Source organism: Protobothrops mucrosquamatus, unplaced genomic scaffold (assembly GCF_001527695.2).
Source record: "Protobothrops mucrosquamatus isolate PMUCROS unplaced genomic scaffold, P.Mucros_1.0 scaffold2741, whole genome shotgun sequence".
Lineage (NCBI taxonomy): Eukaryota > Metazoa > Chordata > Lepidosauria > Squamata > Viperidae > Protobothrops > Protobothrops mucrosquamatus.
Window position 1 is genome coordinate 1 of NW_015388782.1, and position 17,309 is coordinate 17,309.

Sequence of the window (17,309 nt, forward strand, 5' to 3'; positions counted from 1 at the left end):
GTAGTCACCGTGTTTGCAAAGAAAAGATTATCTAGAAATGTATTTAGAGAGCTTGTAGCAAAACACAGTATCATTACTTTGAGTTTGGATTGTGTGAGCAGATGGCTCCTTATAATGGTATGTGGGAATGACCTTGGGAGATAGGAGGAAGAGCCATAGGTAAGACAATGGTTTTATAAAGAAAATATGAGTGTGAAGAAGAATGGGTGGCAAAAATGTCTCAGAAGGAACCTTCCCTAATTTTTTGGAGCGTAAAAGTAAGAGATGGGAGAGGTACTTTCAGATTTGCAATATTCTAGTGCTCTTAGGTGTGCTTCTTATCTGGACTATTTCAGAAGGCTAAGAATCGTCCTGTATTACCCATACATCTTTCCCCTCACCATATATATACAAAGCAAAATGAAATCCCAAACTATGGAATTGTTATTCTGTCTTGTTATTCTGTCCATCCCAGGAGGCTTTCTGAAGACCACATCTGTAAAACTTTACTTTGCTCTTGCTCCTTTAGCACAGCTAATGAGAGCTATATGCATCCATTTTGGGACTATGAAGAATGAGGATACACCCCGGTATTTCCAGTATTTGGAAACATTTTTAAGTGCTGAGAATGCTCTTTTTAAAAAGTCCCAGAGTTATTTCCCTTGTGGGCTGCCTTCCTACGATATTTATTTTTAATGAACCTTAAAATACTGCAGCATTTATTTCATTATGAAGAAGAAATGCCAGAGTCTTGACTAAGTCACAGAGTGAACACTGATGGCCTTATAAGTCTTTTTTTTTCTTTTCTTCTGTAGTATATCCAATGCTCAGCATTCTGATAATGGGTCTTATAGCTGCAAATTGAAAATTCAGAATGAGGAAATTGAATCAGATCCTATTTTGATTTTGTTGGAAGGTAAGTTTAGATCTGAAATAAGTACTTGGTGCCTAAAATGTGGGATGATTTTGCAAAACAATCTGACAGTGATAATTCCTAAAGAACCAGAGGTACAGGAGAAATGGATTAAACTAAGACAGGGAAATTATTTATAGAATAAGTAAGGAAGTGCATGGCTACTGTGCACCACACCAGACTGGTAGAAACAGCAGTTTAAAGGAGATCTTGATAGACTATCAGATTGATTTTATAATCATAATATAATAGATAATTAATTTTATACCTCCGTTTCTCCTTTACGAGATTTCCGTACGTCTCGAAAATGTAAAACATGTCGTATTCAGGATAGAGTTAACTATACCCCTTTTTACCCTTATCGTTCTAATGATGAGGTAGGACGAGTTAACGAATTAAGAAGGTACGTCACTTCTGGTAACCTTTAATAAAACTTTCATTTATTTTTCGGCTTGAGTTTCAAGTGTTCCTATCCATTTTGGCTGGTGTACTTAATTTTGTTGTTAATAAATCAATAAATAAAAATACAACAACTCCAGTACGCCATTAGTTATTGTGCTGAGTATCAAGATTATGTGATTGTAAAAAATAGTATTTAAAAATACCATAATGGAAGATTACTGTATAAAACATCAAAAGAAGCCACAACCTCCCTGCTTGTTTTAAAATTGCATGGTGGCAGGAGAATTCTGGGAGTTGACGTCCACACATCTTAAAGTTGCCAAGTTTGAGAAATACTGAACTCTTGTGTTTATCATTTGATCATATTAAGATTGCCCATCTCTAGCTATTAAATATGGCACTTAGTATCTCAGGTTCAAGACTCTGAATGACACTGTAATGAGAAATCATTGTACTTAATGCTTAAAGCTTAATCATATAAGTCCAGTCTTTCCAATTTGAGGAAATCCAGATGTTATGGCTTACAACTGCTGTCATCCACAGTCCCACAATGGAGAAACCATCATGGGTTGGAGAGGCCACTGTAGTTCTACGTGTCTCTTGTTTTCAACTTCTTAAGTAGTGCTTTTACTTCTACTACCTGCAGGACTGCCACATTTCATTAAGCAGCCCCAGGGGCTGAATGTTACCCGAAATAAACCGTTCAATCTCACATGTCATGCTGTGGGGCCTCCTGAGCCTGTTGAGATTCGCTGGCATTGGAACAGCAACCAAATCCCAAAGAAAACTGACCTTTCTCCCTCTGTGCTGAGCATGCCAGGTGAGTTAAATCCATCTGTCCTGACAAAAATCTAGCTTGAATGGTTTGCTATTCTGCATTGGAACAGCGGAACATTAAATATAACTGAAGCGTGTAATTGATCATATAGTTGAGTCATGGACATTCTTGTCTTGTTTTTATAATGAGGAGATTAATGATAAATTTATTTTAAAGGAAATAGCCCAAATGGACTAAAACAGTTTGTTTTATTTTTTTTGCCTATTGTTGTAGGAAACAATTTAATAACAGAAAACTGAGAGTTTTTTAAAGTCCGCAATATATGTGTGGGAGGAATGCACACATAATGGTATAATATATAGTATATATTGTGTACAGATGGATAGATATTTTATATAAAGATGATCCTAGATTTAATTAGTGATATGTCATAGTTAAAAGACTTAAAGAATATTTATTATGCTGTCAGATTAAAAAGTCGTTTTAAGATGGATGACTATACAAATGTTAGAAATCAATCAATTCTTCAGGTTTTTATAGTTGAATCCATTAGTAGATAATGGATTTAACTAGTACTTTAACTAGTGATGCTACTAATAGAGTGGGCATTAGTAGATTGATATTTAACCTCACTATTTGCCATACTACTTCAGTATTTGGCAAAATCTGTACCTTATATCAATTAAAGTTGTATTTAAGAGAGAGAGTGTGTAGAGTGATGACTCAGGTATTAGACTTGGAGATCTGTTCAAATGTACTCTCAGCTTTGAAATATCAGAGAATGATTTTGGGTTCATCAATCTGGTAGGATTATTGTGGGGTTAAATGAAGGGAGATCCCTATGTAAAATTATGAGAGTCCCTGAAAAAAAATGCAGAATATAAATCTAGTAAAGAAACAATAAACATGTATTGTAGGAAATGATTTTAGAACTCTAAGTACACAAACCAAGTTTTCAGTAACTGGAGAAACTGGGAAATGTGTAGCTTCACACCTGAGGTTCTTCGGGGTTATTGTTGAAAGTTTTTATGTGGGACTCGAAGTATTTTTAAATAATTTCAGAAAATCATACAATTTCCTTGATTTGATGGATTGTTTTAAAGGGTATTATCCTTCCAAGTGGTTAATTTGTTTTTGTTTTGTTAACTCAACCTTTGCAAAAGTTATTTCAATAGCACATAATGAACATGTCTAATGTTTATTTAAATGTACTTTCAAATGAAATATAATTAACATAATATAATTTGATATATCTATATTTTTAACTATTTTGAGTATAGAGTGCTTGTGGAAAATGCAATCTGTGTGTGTGTGTGTGTGCAGTAGTGGGATTCAGCCAGTTTGGCAGAAATGGTAGCTAATTTTTTGTTGCCCAGGCCCAGAATGGACTTCCAGAAGCGGCATCCACACAGAGAACCGGTTGTTTACATATTTGAACCCCACCACTCTGTGTGTGTGTGTGTGTGTGTGTGTGTATTTATATATGTATATATATGTATGTATAACGGCTAGGAGAACAAGCCAGCAGACGGCAACGTGGCTTCAGCATAAAATGGATATATTACATGAGTTGAGAAATAATGACTTTATGGACAGATTAGTAAGCAATCTGTCCTCAAAAATATTAACCCACTCGCAACTCACCCTACTGCAGCGTGACACGGGTTACAATCTAATGGATGCGCACATTCTGGACTTCATAGCAGCATTGGAACCCGCTATGTGTTACATGGGGACAGGGGAGGATGTTAAGAACTCCATAAAACAACAGGTCACCGGGCTACTAATGCATCATAAACGCTACCAGACGCTGTCTAAAGATGAAATGGGGGCCCTGGAACAGCTCAGGAGAGATGACAGTATTGTGATACTGCCAGCAGATAAGGGGAGGGTGACAGTGATTATGGATAGGGCGCTTTATGTAGCCAAGACGCTGGAGTTGCTTAATGATAAGACAGCACATAGAACTGTTGATAAGGACCCCATGGTTGCACTTAAGAACCGGATCAACAGACTGCTCGATGATTTTAAATGCAGCAGGAAGATGAATGATGACACCCTAAGGAAAGTACGTCCTAGCTAGGTTCTATGGGCTGCCTAAGATCCACAAGGAAGGCACCCCCCTTCGCCCGATTGTCTCGTTTAGAGGCACTCCAACCTCAGGGCTGGTGAAGTGGCTTAGCAATTGTATTTGCCACCTGGTTAGTGATAGTCTCACCACGGTCAAATCAGCAGAAGAGTTCCTGAAAAGGATCAAAGCCCTTAGGGTAGAGGAGGATGAGATGATGGTATCGTTTGACGTTACCTCACTCTTCACCTCTATCCCTCAGGACCTGGCAATCATGGTCCTGAGAGACCAACTAATAAAAAGGGGCAAGGGACAGCATCAAGACTCCCTGCAAATTGAAGATCTGGTGAGACTCATAGAGGTATGCCTAATGACCTACTTTACTTTCCAGGGTGTCATATTCGAACAAATCAAAGGAACACCCATGGGCTCCCCAATCTCCAGTATTATAGCGGAGGCAGTACTCCAACAGCTAGAACGTGAGGCAATGGCCCAGTACCAGCCCAAGTTTTGGGCTCGGTACGTGGATGACACGTTTGTTGTCATCAAAAGATGCCATAAAGCTAGCTTTATGGGTATACTAAACTCGATGTATCCGGATATTAGATTCACAGTGGAGGAGGAGAACCAGGGCTCTTTAGCCTTCCTGGATGTGCTGATCCATCGCCAACCAGACGGATCCTTGTGCACGAAAGTGTTCCGTAAGCCCACCCATACGGACAGAATCCTCCACTATAGGAGTAACCATCCAGTATCCCATAAAGTTAGCTGCATCAGAGCGTTATTCCAACGGGTGAGTTCTCACTGCAGCACGGCGGAGGCTAAAGTGGAGGAGAGGAGGCATCTCTTTCGTATTTGCCAGCAAAACAGTTACCCATTGAGATTCATAAAACATCATAGCGCAGCATCCAAACCCCCAAAAAACCCAATAGAGGGATGAGCTGTCATCGCAGATGACACGTATCACCCTACCCTATATTAATAACATCTCTGAGGCGACAGCCAGATTGCTGCCCCCCCATAATATAAGAGTGGCTCATAAACCTAGCCAAACGTTGCAATCCAAGGTTATGCGCCCCAAAGACCCACTACCCACCGTGGAGAAATCTGCGGTGGTGTATAGAATTGACTGTAAGAACTGTCAAAGTAATTACGTGGGTGAAACATCTAAAAGACTAAAAACTCGCCTGCATGAACACAAATTGGCTATCAAAAGGGGCGAGCAATATTCGCAGGTCTGGACGCACATGGCTGAGTATGACCATCAGTTTGATTTTGACAATGCACAGATCTTGTCTAGCAATGCCACAAAGGGGGGCCGACTATTAAAGGAAGCCTGGCTCTCAGATAGAGACTCGATTAACCGCCGTATAGATCTTTGCCCGGCGCAACAGGCGCTGAGGACATGGAATATGAATCACCACCCCACCCATCGGAGACAACTTGGTCGATGGCCGTGTGATCGAGAAAATAGAACTGTAATTAATTTCCTGTGCGATCAAGCAAACGGGGCTGCAATTAACATTCAGCACATCACGGGCGCGCCCACGATGCCCGGCCAGCAACTGATGAGCCCCGACCAACAGCTGATGAACCCCCCAATACTGAAGATGTCCGCGGAGAACTGGGGCTATAACCAACAGAGGGGTGAGCAACAATCACAGATCTGGTCGCATATGGCTGAGAATGGCCACTGTTTTAATTTTGACCGAGTCCAGGTCCTGGCGAGTGATACCACCAAAGGGGGCCGACTATTGAAAGAGGCGTGGTTCTCTGGAAAGGACTCCATCAACTGGCATGTGGATATGTGCCCGGCACAACAAACGTTAAGAACTTGGCACACAAACCGGCCCCCTAATCGCCGGAGACGGCTGATGCATGGACTGTACCCAGATCGAGAGAGGAACGTGGCTGCCGCTTTATCGCACGACCGGATTGACATGGACTTTGATACCCCCCCCATCAGCTATATCCCCTGGCCCCGTGAGGGACCAGCAACAACTTCCACAGACCCCCTTAAAAATCGCTCCGGGTAGTAAATTGAGTAAACACACTATGATGACTCGATCCCGTCAGAAGAGGGAAAGGGATTCCCGGTCTACGAACGAGGATGGCTCCCAGGTCCGGGAGGGGGAAAAGAAGGGATCGTTACGGCATCTGTGAGGGGAGACGAAGGCATGAGCAGAGATCTTGGGAGTTGCTCCCCCCCTTATCAGATGGGGGTGGCGTCTGGAGATAGAGGCAAGGAGGAGACGGCACACTTGGATCACGCTTATAAGGGACGGAGGAATTTAGCAGTGAGATCAAGGAAGAACTGCACCCCCCCAGAGCATAGTGCCACACACAGAATTCACTCCACCCCTGAAGTTAACGAGGAGAACACTTACGGTAAAACATGGAGAAGGTATGGAAAACCATCATGCGTTGATGTAGGTAATGCATCTAGGATACAACACAAACAGCTGGGTCCGGTGACGCGTTCCAGAAGGAACGCGTCACCGGCTGTTAACACAGCCGTCACAGGCTGTTAACGCGTCACAGGCTGTTAACATCGTATAAAAGCTCCTTCCCAGTGACTACTTTTAAAGCCCTGATGATGTTGGGTGAGCCCAACAAAAGCTCGGCTCATTAAAATTTCTTACCATTTATTACTTTCCTCTTGGTGATCGTTATTTATTGGTTTTATCATATATATGTATGTATGTATGTATGTATATACATATACATATACATATACACATACATATGTCACAAAACAAATCTCGACCACCAGGAAAATCAAAGGTAGAAAAATTTTAATAAAACTGAGCTTTCATCAGAAACTTCCGACATCGTCAGGGTTCTTAAAGCTAGTTAATGGGGGTAACCTATATAAGATAACCCAGCGCCTGCATCCAGCTTCTGGACCGGAGGATGTCTGCTCAGAGAGGCTTGGCTCTCGGATGCTTGCTCGATCAACCGACACATAGAGCTGCCCCCGGCATATCAGGCACTAAAAATGCATGAAGAGCAAGCCAGAATGCGGACTGCGCTCACAAGGAGAGGAACTAGAGAAGGCATTGTATGAAAAGGAGATCGGATGCACGACGAATTGCTGAGGGTAAGGAGGAGGGAGAACGACAACCGGAGGAGAGTAATGCGATCCGCGGGGAGGAGAAACAAGACGAACGGCCGCCCGTCTGAGGCGAGCGGTGGAGGAATGATCCCGCAAATACTCCTGTAGGAACACCAGCTGATCAGATATGGACGAGACGGGGGGAGAACACCGCAACACACACGCCCGCATACGGAGAGCCATCTGCTCAATGGGCAAGAAACTGAGTAAGCAAGGTTTATAAGAAAACTCCCCACCCCCTGACACTCACTCTGATGAGGCTGGCAGTGGGCCGGCGAAAGCTTAGGTTGTTTTTAGTATTGTAAATAGTTGTTTTTATTGTTTTAGTTTTGTTAACAATAAACAGCTGGTTTATATCCTTCCCAGAGTTCGAGGAGTTTCTATCATTGCATATATATATGCAAAAGTTGGCTTTTCTCCACAATTGTATCCAAGAGGACCTTCCCCCCAAGTCGCTGAGAACCAAACCCTTGGTCGATTCCGTAGAATGCCAGTTGGTCATCCATCAGTTCCAGTGCCACATCATGTGTGCTTTGATTAATGACCATCACAGGCGCATAGGGGCCTTGTGGGCCGGAATCCAGGATTGCCGCGAACATTGCAGCATGATGTTAACACACCAACACTACCAGGCGCTTGACCTACAGATCCACCAGGCCACCGTGAGGGCGAGCCGGCGAAAATCCACGGTGCTCCAGCGCAAAATGGACACTTTGCAGGTGTTGGACAACCGTGAAAACACCAACAGGCTGGTTCATAACCTGTCCTCCAAAGCCCTGACCCGTGAACAAACTGCTTTGTTAGAACGTGATACAGGACACAATCTGGCAGATGCATGGGCAATTGATTTCGTAGCGGTCCTAGCACCCACTATACAGCGGATTGAGGCCGGGAATGAGGCTAAAAATTCGATCAAGCAACGCGTCACGGGTCTACTGATGGGCCACAAATGATGCCACGTACTGTCCAGGGAGAAGAAGGAGGCCTTAGAACAACTGAGGAAGGACAATACCATCATCGTCCTGCTGGCAGATAAGGGCAGGGAGACCGTTGTTATGGACAGAGTGGAGTACATATATAAAGCCCTGATGTTACTCAATGATGAGACAGCCTATAAGGTCATCACCAAGGACCCCATGATAACGCTCAAGAACCGCATTAATAAACTACTGAACAACTTTAAACACCCTGGAAAGGTTGATGAGGACACTTTAAGGAGAATACGCCCTGGGGATTCGGCCATGGCCAGATTTAATGGCCTGCCAAAAGTCCATAAGGAGGGGGTTCCCCTACGTCCCATTGTATCATTTAAAGGCACACCGACCTCGGGCCTGGCCAAATGGCTAAGCAGCCAGATCAGCTATTTGGTTGACAACGAGACCACAGTGAGGTCGGCGGAGGAATTCCTGGAAAGGATTAGACACCTAAAGGTGGAGGAGGATGAGGTGATGGTATCCTTTGATGTCACCTCACTCTTTACCTCCATCCCACAAGATCTGGCGGTCACGATGTTAAGGAACCGCCTCCAAGAGGAGCAAGGACAGCAGCAGGATTCCCTCCACACTGAAGATTTGGTACAACTGATAACACACTGAAGATTTGGTACAACTGCTCCTGTAACTACATGGGGGAGACTACCAAGAGGCTCAATACCAGGGTCCATGTACTTCACCTTTCAGGGGGTCATGTACGAGCAGATCAAAGGGACACCGATGGGGTCACCCATTTCGGGCATCATCGCGGAGGCAGTCCTGCAGCAGTTGGAGGCTGTGGTCATGGCAAAGTACCACCCCAAATTCTGGGCCCGATACGTTGATGACACTTTTGTGGTTTGTCAAAAAACAGGACAGGGCCAGGGACAAATTGAACTCTGTATACCACGACATCTGTTTTATGGCCGAGGAGGAGAACCAAGGCACCCTTGCCTTCTTAGACGTGTTGGTTAGTCACCAACCCAATGGGACCCTGCATACAGCCGTCTATCGCAAACCAGCCCATACTGATAGAACACTGCACTACAGAAGCAATCATCCCGTGGCGCATAAGATCAGCTGTGTCAGGACGCTATTCAAGCATGTTAATTCCCATTATAGTACAGGCAGGACTAGAGCGGAGGAAAGGAACCATCTTTTCCGAGTTTGCAGGCACAATGGCTACCTGGTTGAGTTTATTAGGTGGCACAGCAGGCCATACGGACCGCGTGAAGGCTTACAAGCCAACACGATAACAACACAATCTGTACGGAAAACCCTCCCATACATCAATGGTGTGTCTGAGGCAATGGCTAGATTATTAGCCCCCTTCTATGTGAAAGTGGCTCATAGGCCAGGCCAGACCCTGCGTGCCAGGATTATGCACCCCAAAGAGCCACTCCCCAACAATGAAAAATCTTCTGTGGTGTACAGGATCAGGTGCAAGGATTGCTCCTGTAACTACGTGGGGGAGACTACCAAGAGGCTAAAGACCAGGGTCCATGAGCACGAGTTGGCAATTAAGAGGCAAGAACAAAATTCACAGGTGTGGGCCCATATGGCCAACCACGGCCATGTGTTTGACCTCACCAACGCTGAGGCCATATCCTGGGATGCCACCAAGGGAGGCCGGCTACTAATCTTTTGTGCCAGACAGAAATTATAGTTATGGATTAGGCCAATATTTGAAAACTGTATTCATTCTGAGGTTGTGAAATGAAGGAAAACATGGTCATGCTATCAGCTCTGCTGGGAGGCCAACCATTTTTAATTCTTCTTCTTGAACCATTAATATTATTTTAGAAACATAGCAGTCCCATTTTTTCCATAGTGTATTTAAAATGATAGGTCTCAGTCAGAGGCTGGAATAAGTCTCTCATATAAATCCCATTTGGAGGATGAAGAGTAGGCTAAAATGTTACTATTAATCATCTCATTAATAAACAGTTACTGTAATTAACCCAAATCATAATGGTTGGAACTGACAAGAATTGAAAATGAACAACACTGGGAAAAACTACAGATATGTCACTGCAGTATAAGATAATGGAGGACAAGATTCTTCAAATGATAGTTAGTCCATTATCATTGCTGTTTCCAGAACAGGCTAACAGATACCTTTTGGGGATATTGTAGGACAGGGGTGTCAAACTCAATTTCATTGAGGGCCGCATCAGCATTGCGGTTGTCCTCGGGGGGCCAGGTAGGTGTGGCCAGGGTGGGCACGGCCTACTGGGTGGGCATGGCTGGAGTAGGTGTGGCCTACTGGGTGGGAATGGCCAGCTCTACATTGTTCGTGTCAAGGGTGGCTGTGGGGGCCTGGGCAGGAGTGGGACAGATCTGAGGGTCTCTGGCAGAAGGGGGTGGGACCAGGGCAAGCGCCAAGGCGTGGTCCACTGGAAGAGCCTGCCAAAACCCCTCCCCCGGAGCCCCTCAAGTTGGATATGTGAAGTAGACGAGGGCCATTTGCTGGCCACTTCCAGGCGATGGTGCATTTCTTCATTCCTCACAAAGGGTGACACCTCCCCAGCATGCACCCAGGGGACGGGGCCGATGCGGCAGGGGCTGGTTCCTCGCTGTTCCCAGACGGCCTTGTGGAGCAAAGACTGAATGCGTTTCAGCATAGATGGCCACCACAAAATTGTACATTGGCTCCCGGCCGGCCAGGGCTGGGGCCAAGGCAGCGGGGGCCATTCCCTCACTGTTTCCAGGATGGCTTTGCGGGCCACATGAAACCACGTCGCAGGCCGCATCCGGCCCCCGGGCCTTGTGTTTGACATGTCTGTTGTAGGAGAAGCAGTGGGATTAATGTTAAGCATGAAAGATTAAGTCCACAGGTGAAAGACCAATTAAACTGATTTGTTGCTTATCATACCTATGCACAAGATTTTTCTCAACTAATGGTTAACACATGCTTGGAGTTAGATAAAGATCAACAGAATTGTGATGTGACCTTGAGCCAGTCACTCTCTCAGCTCTAGGAAGAAGGCCAGGACAAACCCCTTCTGAAATCTTGCCAAGAAAACTGCAATCACCAGGCCTCCACATAGATTCGGAAAAAGAAAAAAAAAACCACAAGGCCCTGCCATTTTGTTTGAGGCCTATCGAGGAGCACACAGCAGTGGGGCTGGTTAGTACTTAAAAGCGATCTAAAGGCAGGGGGACACCCTTTAAACTATCTTTGCCTCTTATCTAAATTTTATATACAGTTTTTATGTTTTAATATTTTACTTGTACACCACTCAGAGATCCCCTGTGAGGGAGATGGGCAGTTTCTAAATTTAACAGATAAATAAATAATGCTGATAGAGGCTGATTCTAGGATAGTTAATTGGTTAATTTGATTGTGGTGCAATTATAGCTTTTTCTCCCAAATGTGGGAATCTGAAGCAAAGTAAGACCTTACGTGACCATAATCAGCAACTGATAGCAGGTTCCCAGATCCTTTTAAGTTTTGAACTCAAAACCTTTTGCGTCAATGTTTTGCATTCTTCTTGAGCAGTAACTCTGGGAAAAGGATTTTGTTTGTAAACCACCCAGAATTGCCTTATTGATGAGATGGGAAGCATATAAATTTAATAAATATCTAAATAATTTTTGTTGTTGTTATATATAGTTGGAGAACTATAGTTTTATACTGCATAGAGGAAGGAGAAAAGAGGATGATATTTGGGATGGAAAATATACTTGGAAAATCTAGACTGTCCCCCTTGGATTATCCTTGGATTAAAATATACTTCAGTGGCCACATTGTATGAAATTATAATCTGTGCCTTCATTGTTATACATAAGCACACAGCCTACAACTGCACTAACTCATACCAAAAATAAAACTGTTTTTTTAGAATACAAGTTTAGAACACAACCAGCTGAATGGCAAACAACTACTGTGTCTGAGACAAGGTTAGGGTAAAATCATCCAAGAGAGGCAGGGCTAGTATGTCAAAGTTCAGGTTTTGGCAGTTGGAAAATATTTATATGGTTTTAGTATATTTTAATATATTTAATATGTTAATTATTAACTTCAATGCACAAAGCTCTTTTTACCAAAAACAAAAAGTTGCAGTTCTGTCTCTTGCTAGATGGCTACTGAAATTCCTGTGGTTTTAAAAAAGATTTATGGCATTACATGCAGCCTGTGCACAAGAGGTTACCTATCTCTGTTGTGTAAGCTTCTTTTTGAACTATTTGCTGCAATTGGTTTGCTGAACTTTTCCATGCCTTGACATGGCTGTTGTGACCCAAAGCGATAGAATAAGGCATTAAAATAGCTCTGTCAAAGAATTCAGTTATATTTTTGGTAAAAGAAAATATCTTAAAAAAGAACAAGAAATACAAAAAAGTCAAGCGTTCTCATAAATGCTACCCTTGTGGTCAGAGAAATGTTGTACTTCCAAGAGAGATTTGCTCAAAATGTAAAATAACACTTGAAAGTTTGTTCGTAATCTTTGTTCAGGAAAGAAGCCAAACTAAGTCATACTTTATTTTACTGTGTCCATGATCATGTTTTCCCACTTCATTGCATTCTTGGTTTGTATGTTTATTTTAATTTGGGTTTGCAGGTCTTAATGAAGCCGCTGTTTTCCACTGTGAAGCTCATAACAAGAAAGGATTAGCAACATCATCTGAAGCTCGAATCAATATAAAAGGTCAGTCTTATATGTGAGAGTATCTTTATCATTCTAATTAAAATTTTGTTAATATGCATTCTGGAAAAACCAAGTTGCATTTCTTGCTGAGGTCCACTGCTCTTAACTATAATTGTTTCATAACTTACCCTATAAAGTACCTTTTAAATTAAATTTAAATTTATCTTTAAATGTATCTTCCAATGTTTTTGACGAGGCAGGGAGACATACATATTTTCTATAAAAATGATAACAGTACTGTACTGAAAAAGTCCTTTTTTTAACTGCTTCGCATTTCCCAAAGTAATAGAATTCTTTATTGGCCAAGTGTGTTTGGACACACAAGGAATTTGTTTCCGGTCCATAAGCTCTCAGTGTACATGCAAATAATAGTGGTAATCATGATCATATACAACATGAAAATACATTCATCATAAATTGTGAAATACAACACTTCATCATAAATCATAAGATGCAACACTTAGTGATAGTCATAGAGTACTAGCTAAGCAAACATCATAAATCATACTATGGTACAAAAAAACCCCCAATATAAATTGTAAGATACAAGCAGCAAGTTATAGTCATAAGAAGATAAGGATAGGTAATAAGAAAGTTGAGGAGTATCATAGTAATACAGCTTTACTAGTATTTTGAATTAGTTGTTAAGCAGAGTGACTGCATGGGGAAAAAAACTGTCCTTATGTCTAGTCATTCTGGTGTTCAATGCCCTGCCCTTGACGGAAGAAGTTGAAATAGTTTATGTCCAGGATGTGAGGGGTCTATAGATGTTTTCACAGCCCTCTTTCTTGCTCATGCAGTATACAGGTACTCAATGGAAGGCAGGCTGGTAGCAATTGTTTTTTCTGCAGTTCTAACTATTCGTTGAAGTCTGTGGCTGTCTTGTTTGGTTGCAGTTCTAAACCAGACAGTTATAAAGGTGCAAATGACAGACTCAATAATTCCTTTGTAGAACTGTATTAGCAGCTCCTTGAGCAGTCTGAGCTTTCTGAGTTGGTGCAGGAAGAACATTCTTTGTTGTGCTTTTTTGATTACATTTTTGATGTTAGGTGTCCATTTTAAATCTTGAGATATTATAGAACCCAGAAATTTGAAGGTCTCTACTGTTGATACTGTGTTGTCTAGTATTGTAAGAGGTTGTAGAATAGTAGGGTTTCTCCTAAAGTCTACTGTCATTTCTACAGTTTTGAGTGTGTTCAGTTCAAGATTGTTTCGGCCACACCACAAAGCTAGTTGTTCAACCTCCCATCTCTATGCCGATTCGTTGTTGTCTCGAATGAGGCCAATCTCTGTTATATCATCTGCAAGCGTCAGTACTTTAGCAGAGGGATCTTTTGAGATGCAGTCATTGGTATAGCGAGAAGAGAAGTGGAGAGAGCACACAGCCTGGGGGACCCCTGTGCTAATTATACAGGTATCTGATGTGATTTTGCCTAGCTTCACTTGCTGCTTCCTGTCTGCTAGAAAGCTTATGATCCACTTACAGGTGTGGTCAGGCATGACTAGCTGATTTAATTTAGTGAGAAGAATATCTGGAATGATGGTATTGAATGCCGAACTGAAATCTACAAAAAGAACCCTTGCATAGGTCTTTGGAGATTCAAGATGTTATAGAATATAGTGCAGAGCCATATTAACAGCATTATCTGCTGATCTATTTGCTTGGTAGGCAAATTGCAAGGGATCTAATAGCGGATCTGTGATGGTTTTCAAGTGGGCCAGCACTAACCTTTCAAAGGTTTTCATAACTACGGTTGTCAGAGCAACCGGTCTGTCTGTTCTGGTCTACTTGAAAGATACAAGTCAGATTCAGGAAGTATGGAAAAAAATCAGGAAATACTAGCAGTGGATTTATGAAATTGTTAAACTGGGAAATGTTTTGTGGCTTAATTTATTCTGTGAATTAAGCCTAGACTAGCTTTTCCTAAACGGTTACCTTTCAGATGTATTGGAAAAAGAAGGCATGGCTGTCAAATAACTAACTGGAAAACCTTAGATGTATGTATGAAGTTTCAGGAATTTATTACAGGTCCATTTGTTGGATTAGATTTCCTAATTAGATTTTATTCTTCTTCAGTTCTATATACAGTACTTTCTGTGGTAAATTGTTCTTTTTGGCCATAGTAGTGTATAAAGTCTATTTTGTGATGCAAATAGCAGCATGCTATACAAGCCATTCATTTATACTGTTATTCCCAAAGTAGTCCATCCTAATGTTTTTTTCATTTATTTGTTTCTGATTTATTTTGCAAGCCTGTATCAACCTGATAAAATTAGAAATAATTTTGGAAATATGAAATATACAGTAAATAAATAATAAAACAATGAAAATAAATCACCAGAAAGTGTGAATGCAATAATGCTGAGTCCTGTGCAGAAGCAAGTTCCATTTAATTCAATTGAACTTAGTAAAGAATAAGTTCCATTGAGTTAGCAGGATTTATATATGAGTAGGAATTATGATTTTGTATATCTGTTAGCCACTTTTAGCATGGAAAGAACAGTTTTCATGGTTTTACTTGTTAAAACTGGCTTCTCTGGCCTTCTCAGGAAAGTATCAGAAATATAAAAAAATAAAATCTCATAGGTTGAAATATATTCGTTAATATGTGACAGTGCAATTGGTTGAGCTGGTGGACTCTCAGTATGCTTTATTTAATATAGTCATATTTATTGATTAATTAAATGTATATATTGACATCTCACTGTCAAGCAACATATAAAAGTGATCTTAAGTTTGCAATCCTATTCTGCTAATCAGGAGGAAAATTGATTGAACTCAGACTAGCTTTCTTTTCAGAAGACATCTATAGGACTGCACTGTTCAATATTTGTTTTACATTTTTAGTTGGAAGGTTTCTCCAATTTGCTACAGGATAAAGTCTAAGATAAAAGTCAAAGCCTCGGGTAAAGAGAGAGTTCAGATTTGGTGCTCAAACAGTCATGTGAACTTCCCATACTTTCCTGGCTAGGCTTATCTGGTAGGATTGCTGGAGTAGCTTTCTTAAACTTGGATGTGTTGTGCATTATACGTAATTCCCATCATCTCCAGATAATATGTGGACTGGGGAATGAAGGTTATATTCCAAAATAACTGGAAAGTGCTTGTTTGGGGATGGCTGAATTAGGATACTGGATTTTTGTCAGATAAGCTTAAATTCAGATCCTCACAAAGTTTACTGAATAAGTTTGGGTATCAGCCCAACTCACCAGTTTGTTGTAAAAATGACAGTGAATGAGAAAGCTGCATTGAATTCCTTGAAAAAAAGCTGGGAGAAAAATAAATATATAATAAAATGATATTGGCTGATAATCATAAATGCATTATTTTTGAATATCTTTTTGTTTCTAACACAGAACTTCCATCTCCACCTATGAAGGTTCATGTTCTGAGTGCAAGAGCCCACACAGTGCTGCTTTCCTGGGTCCCAGGGTTTGATGGTTATTCACCTTTGAGTTCCTGCAGTCTTCTGGTAAATAAAAAAATCATATTTAACAATTTGTAGTGCTTTTTGAGGTGAAGTTTAATATAATGCTTACTTTTTCTGTTTTCCGCAGCAAGGCTGCAGAATAAACAATTGGTGAGATGCTGATTCTCCTGAGTGTGTTGGGGTTGCACTTTTCTTTTTGCTAAACCAGCCTTCCAGTCCCACCAAGTCAGTGAAACTAAGAGCCATCTTTTCTTGAAATGGTGCAAGTTATGATCTAGGGAGAGAGGAGGTGTGGAAGGTTGTTTTAAAGCCTAAACATTCTAAATGTATAGCTGGCTTGGTAAATGTAAGCAACTCCTCATCCTGAAGATTTAAGATGAACATTAATAATGGCAACAGCAACAAAAACAACAAAGTCTTAGCAAAAAGAATGAAATTCCCTGACAGCTTTCCTTCCTTTGTCCTTTCTGTTAAGTGGAGATGAATTCTTACAGACGTTTCATTAGCCAACTAGATATGCTAGAAGGGTTTGTTCTCTGAGTCTGTTTATGTACAAGTAGCTTGCCCTGTTAATGTTGGTGGCAGTGTTCTTGATAGTTCCTTTATTAGGCTGTTGTTTATTGCTTGACCATTTGTCTGAGTTGGTGATTTCTTAATTGGGGTATTGTTTACTGCTTGTAAACAATAGAATTTTTAAAAAAAGCAAAAAGACCAAAATTCGTCCTTACCAACAATCAACATCCAGATAAACAGAGGTTAACACAAGGATTAATACCAGATGAACAATAAGCAGTCTTTGGCAAGATATGAATAGATCTAGCCTTTTGCTGCTGTTGCATGTTACTATTGTATTTGCTTGTCTCTTCTCCATAATCGCCATTTCTTAAAGTTGATGGGTGAAAGAGGACAAGTCTGTAGGGATCCTTCCCCTTCCAATGAAATGCGGGCCTTCAAATGTTGACCTTGAATCACACCTACTCTAAAGAATGCATGCAGATTTCTG

At 41.4% G+C, this 17,309-nt stretch overlaps 1 protein-coding gene across 1 annotated transcript in view; it reads left to right on the top strand.

Moving 5' to 3' along the window:
* Positions 1-454: 454 nt before the first annotated feature.
* MERTK (MER proto-oncogene, tyrosine kinase) overlaps positions 455-17,309 on the top strand; it is a gene marked incomplete at its 5' end in the record, with an annotated part of 67,556 nt that continues 50,701 nt past the window's right edge. Inside the window, 5 exons of the mRNA XM_015825653.1 lie at positions 455-569; positions 795-895; positions 1,941-2,114; positions 12,789-12,875; positions 16,233-16,348. Coding sequence (XP_015681139.1) covers positions 455-569; positions 795-895; positions 1,941-2,114; positions 12,789-12,875; positions 16,233-16,348 — 593 coding nt within the window. The remainder of the gene's footprint in view (positions 570-794; positions 896-1,940; positions 2,115-12,788; positions 12,876-16,232; positions 16,349-17,309) is intronic.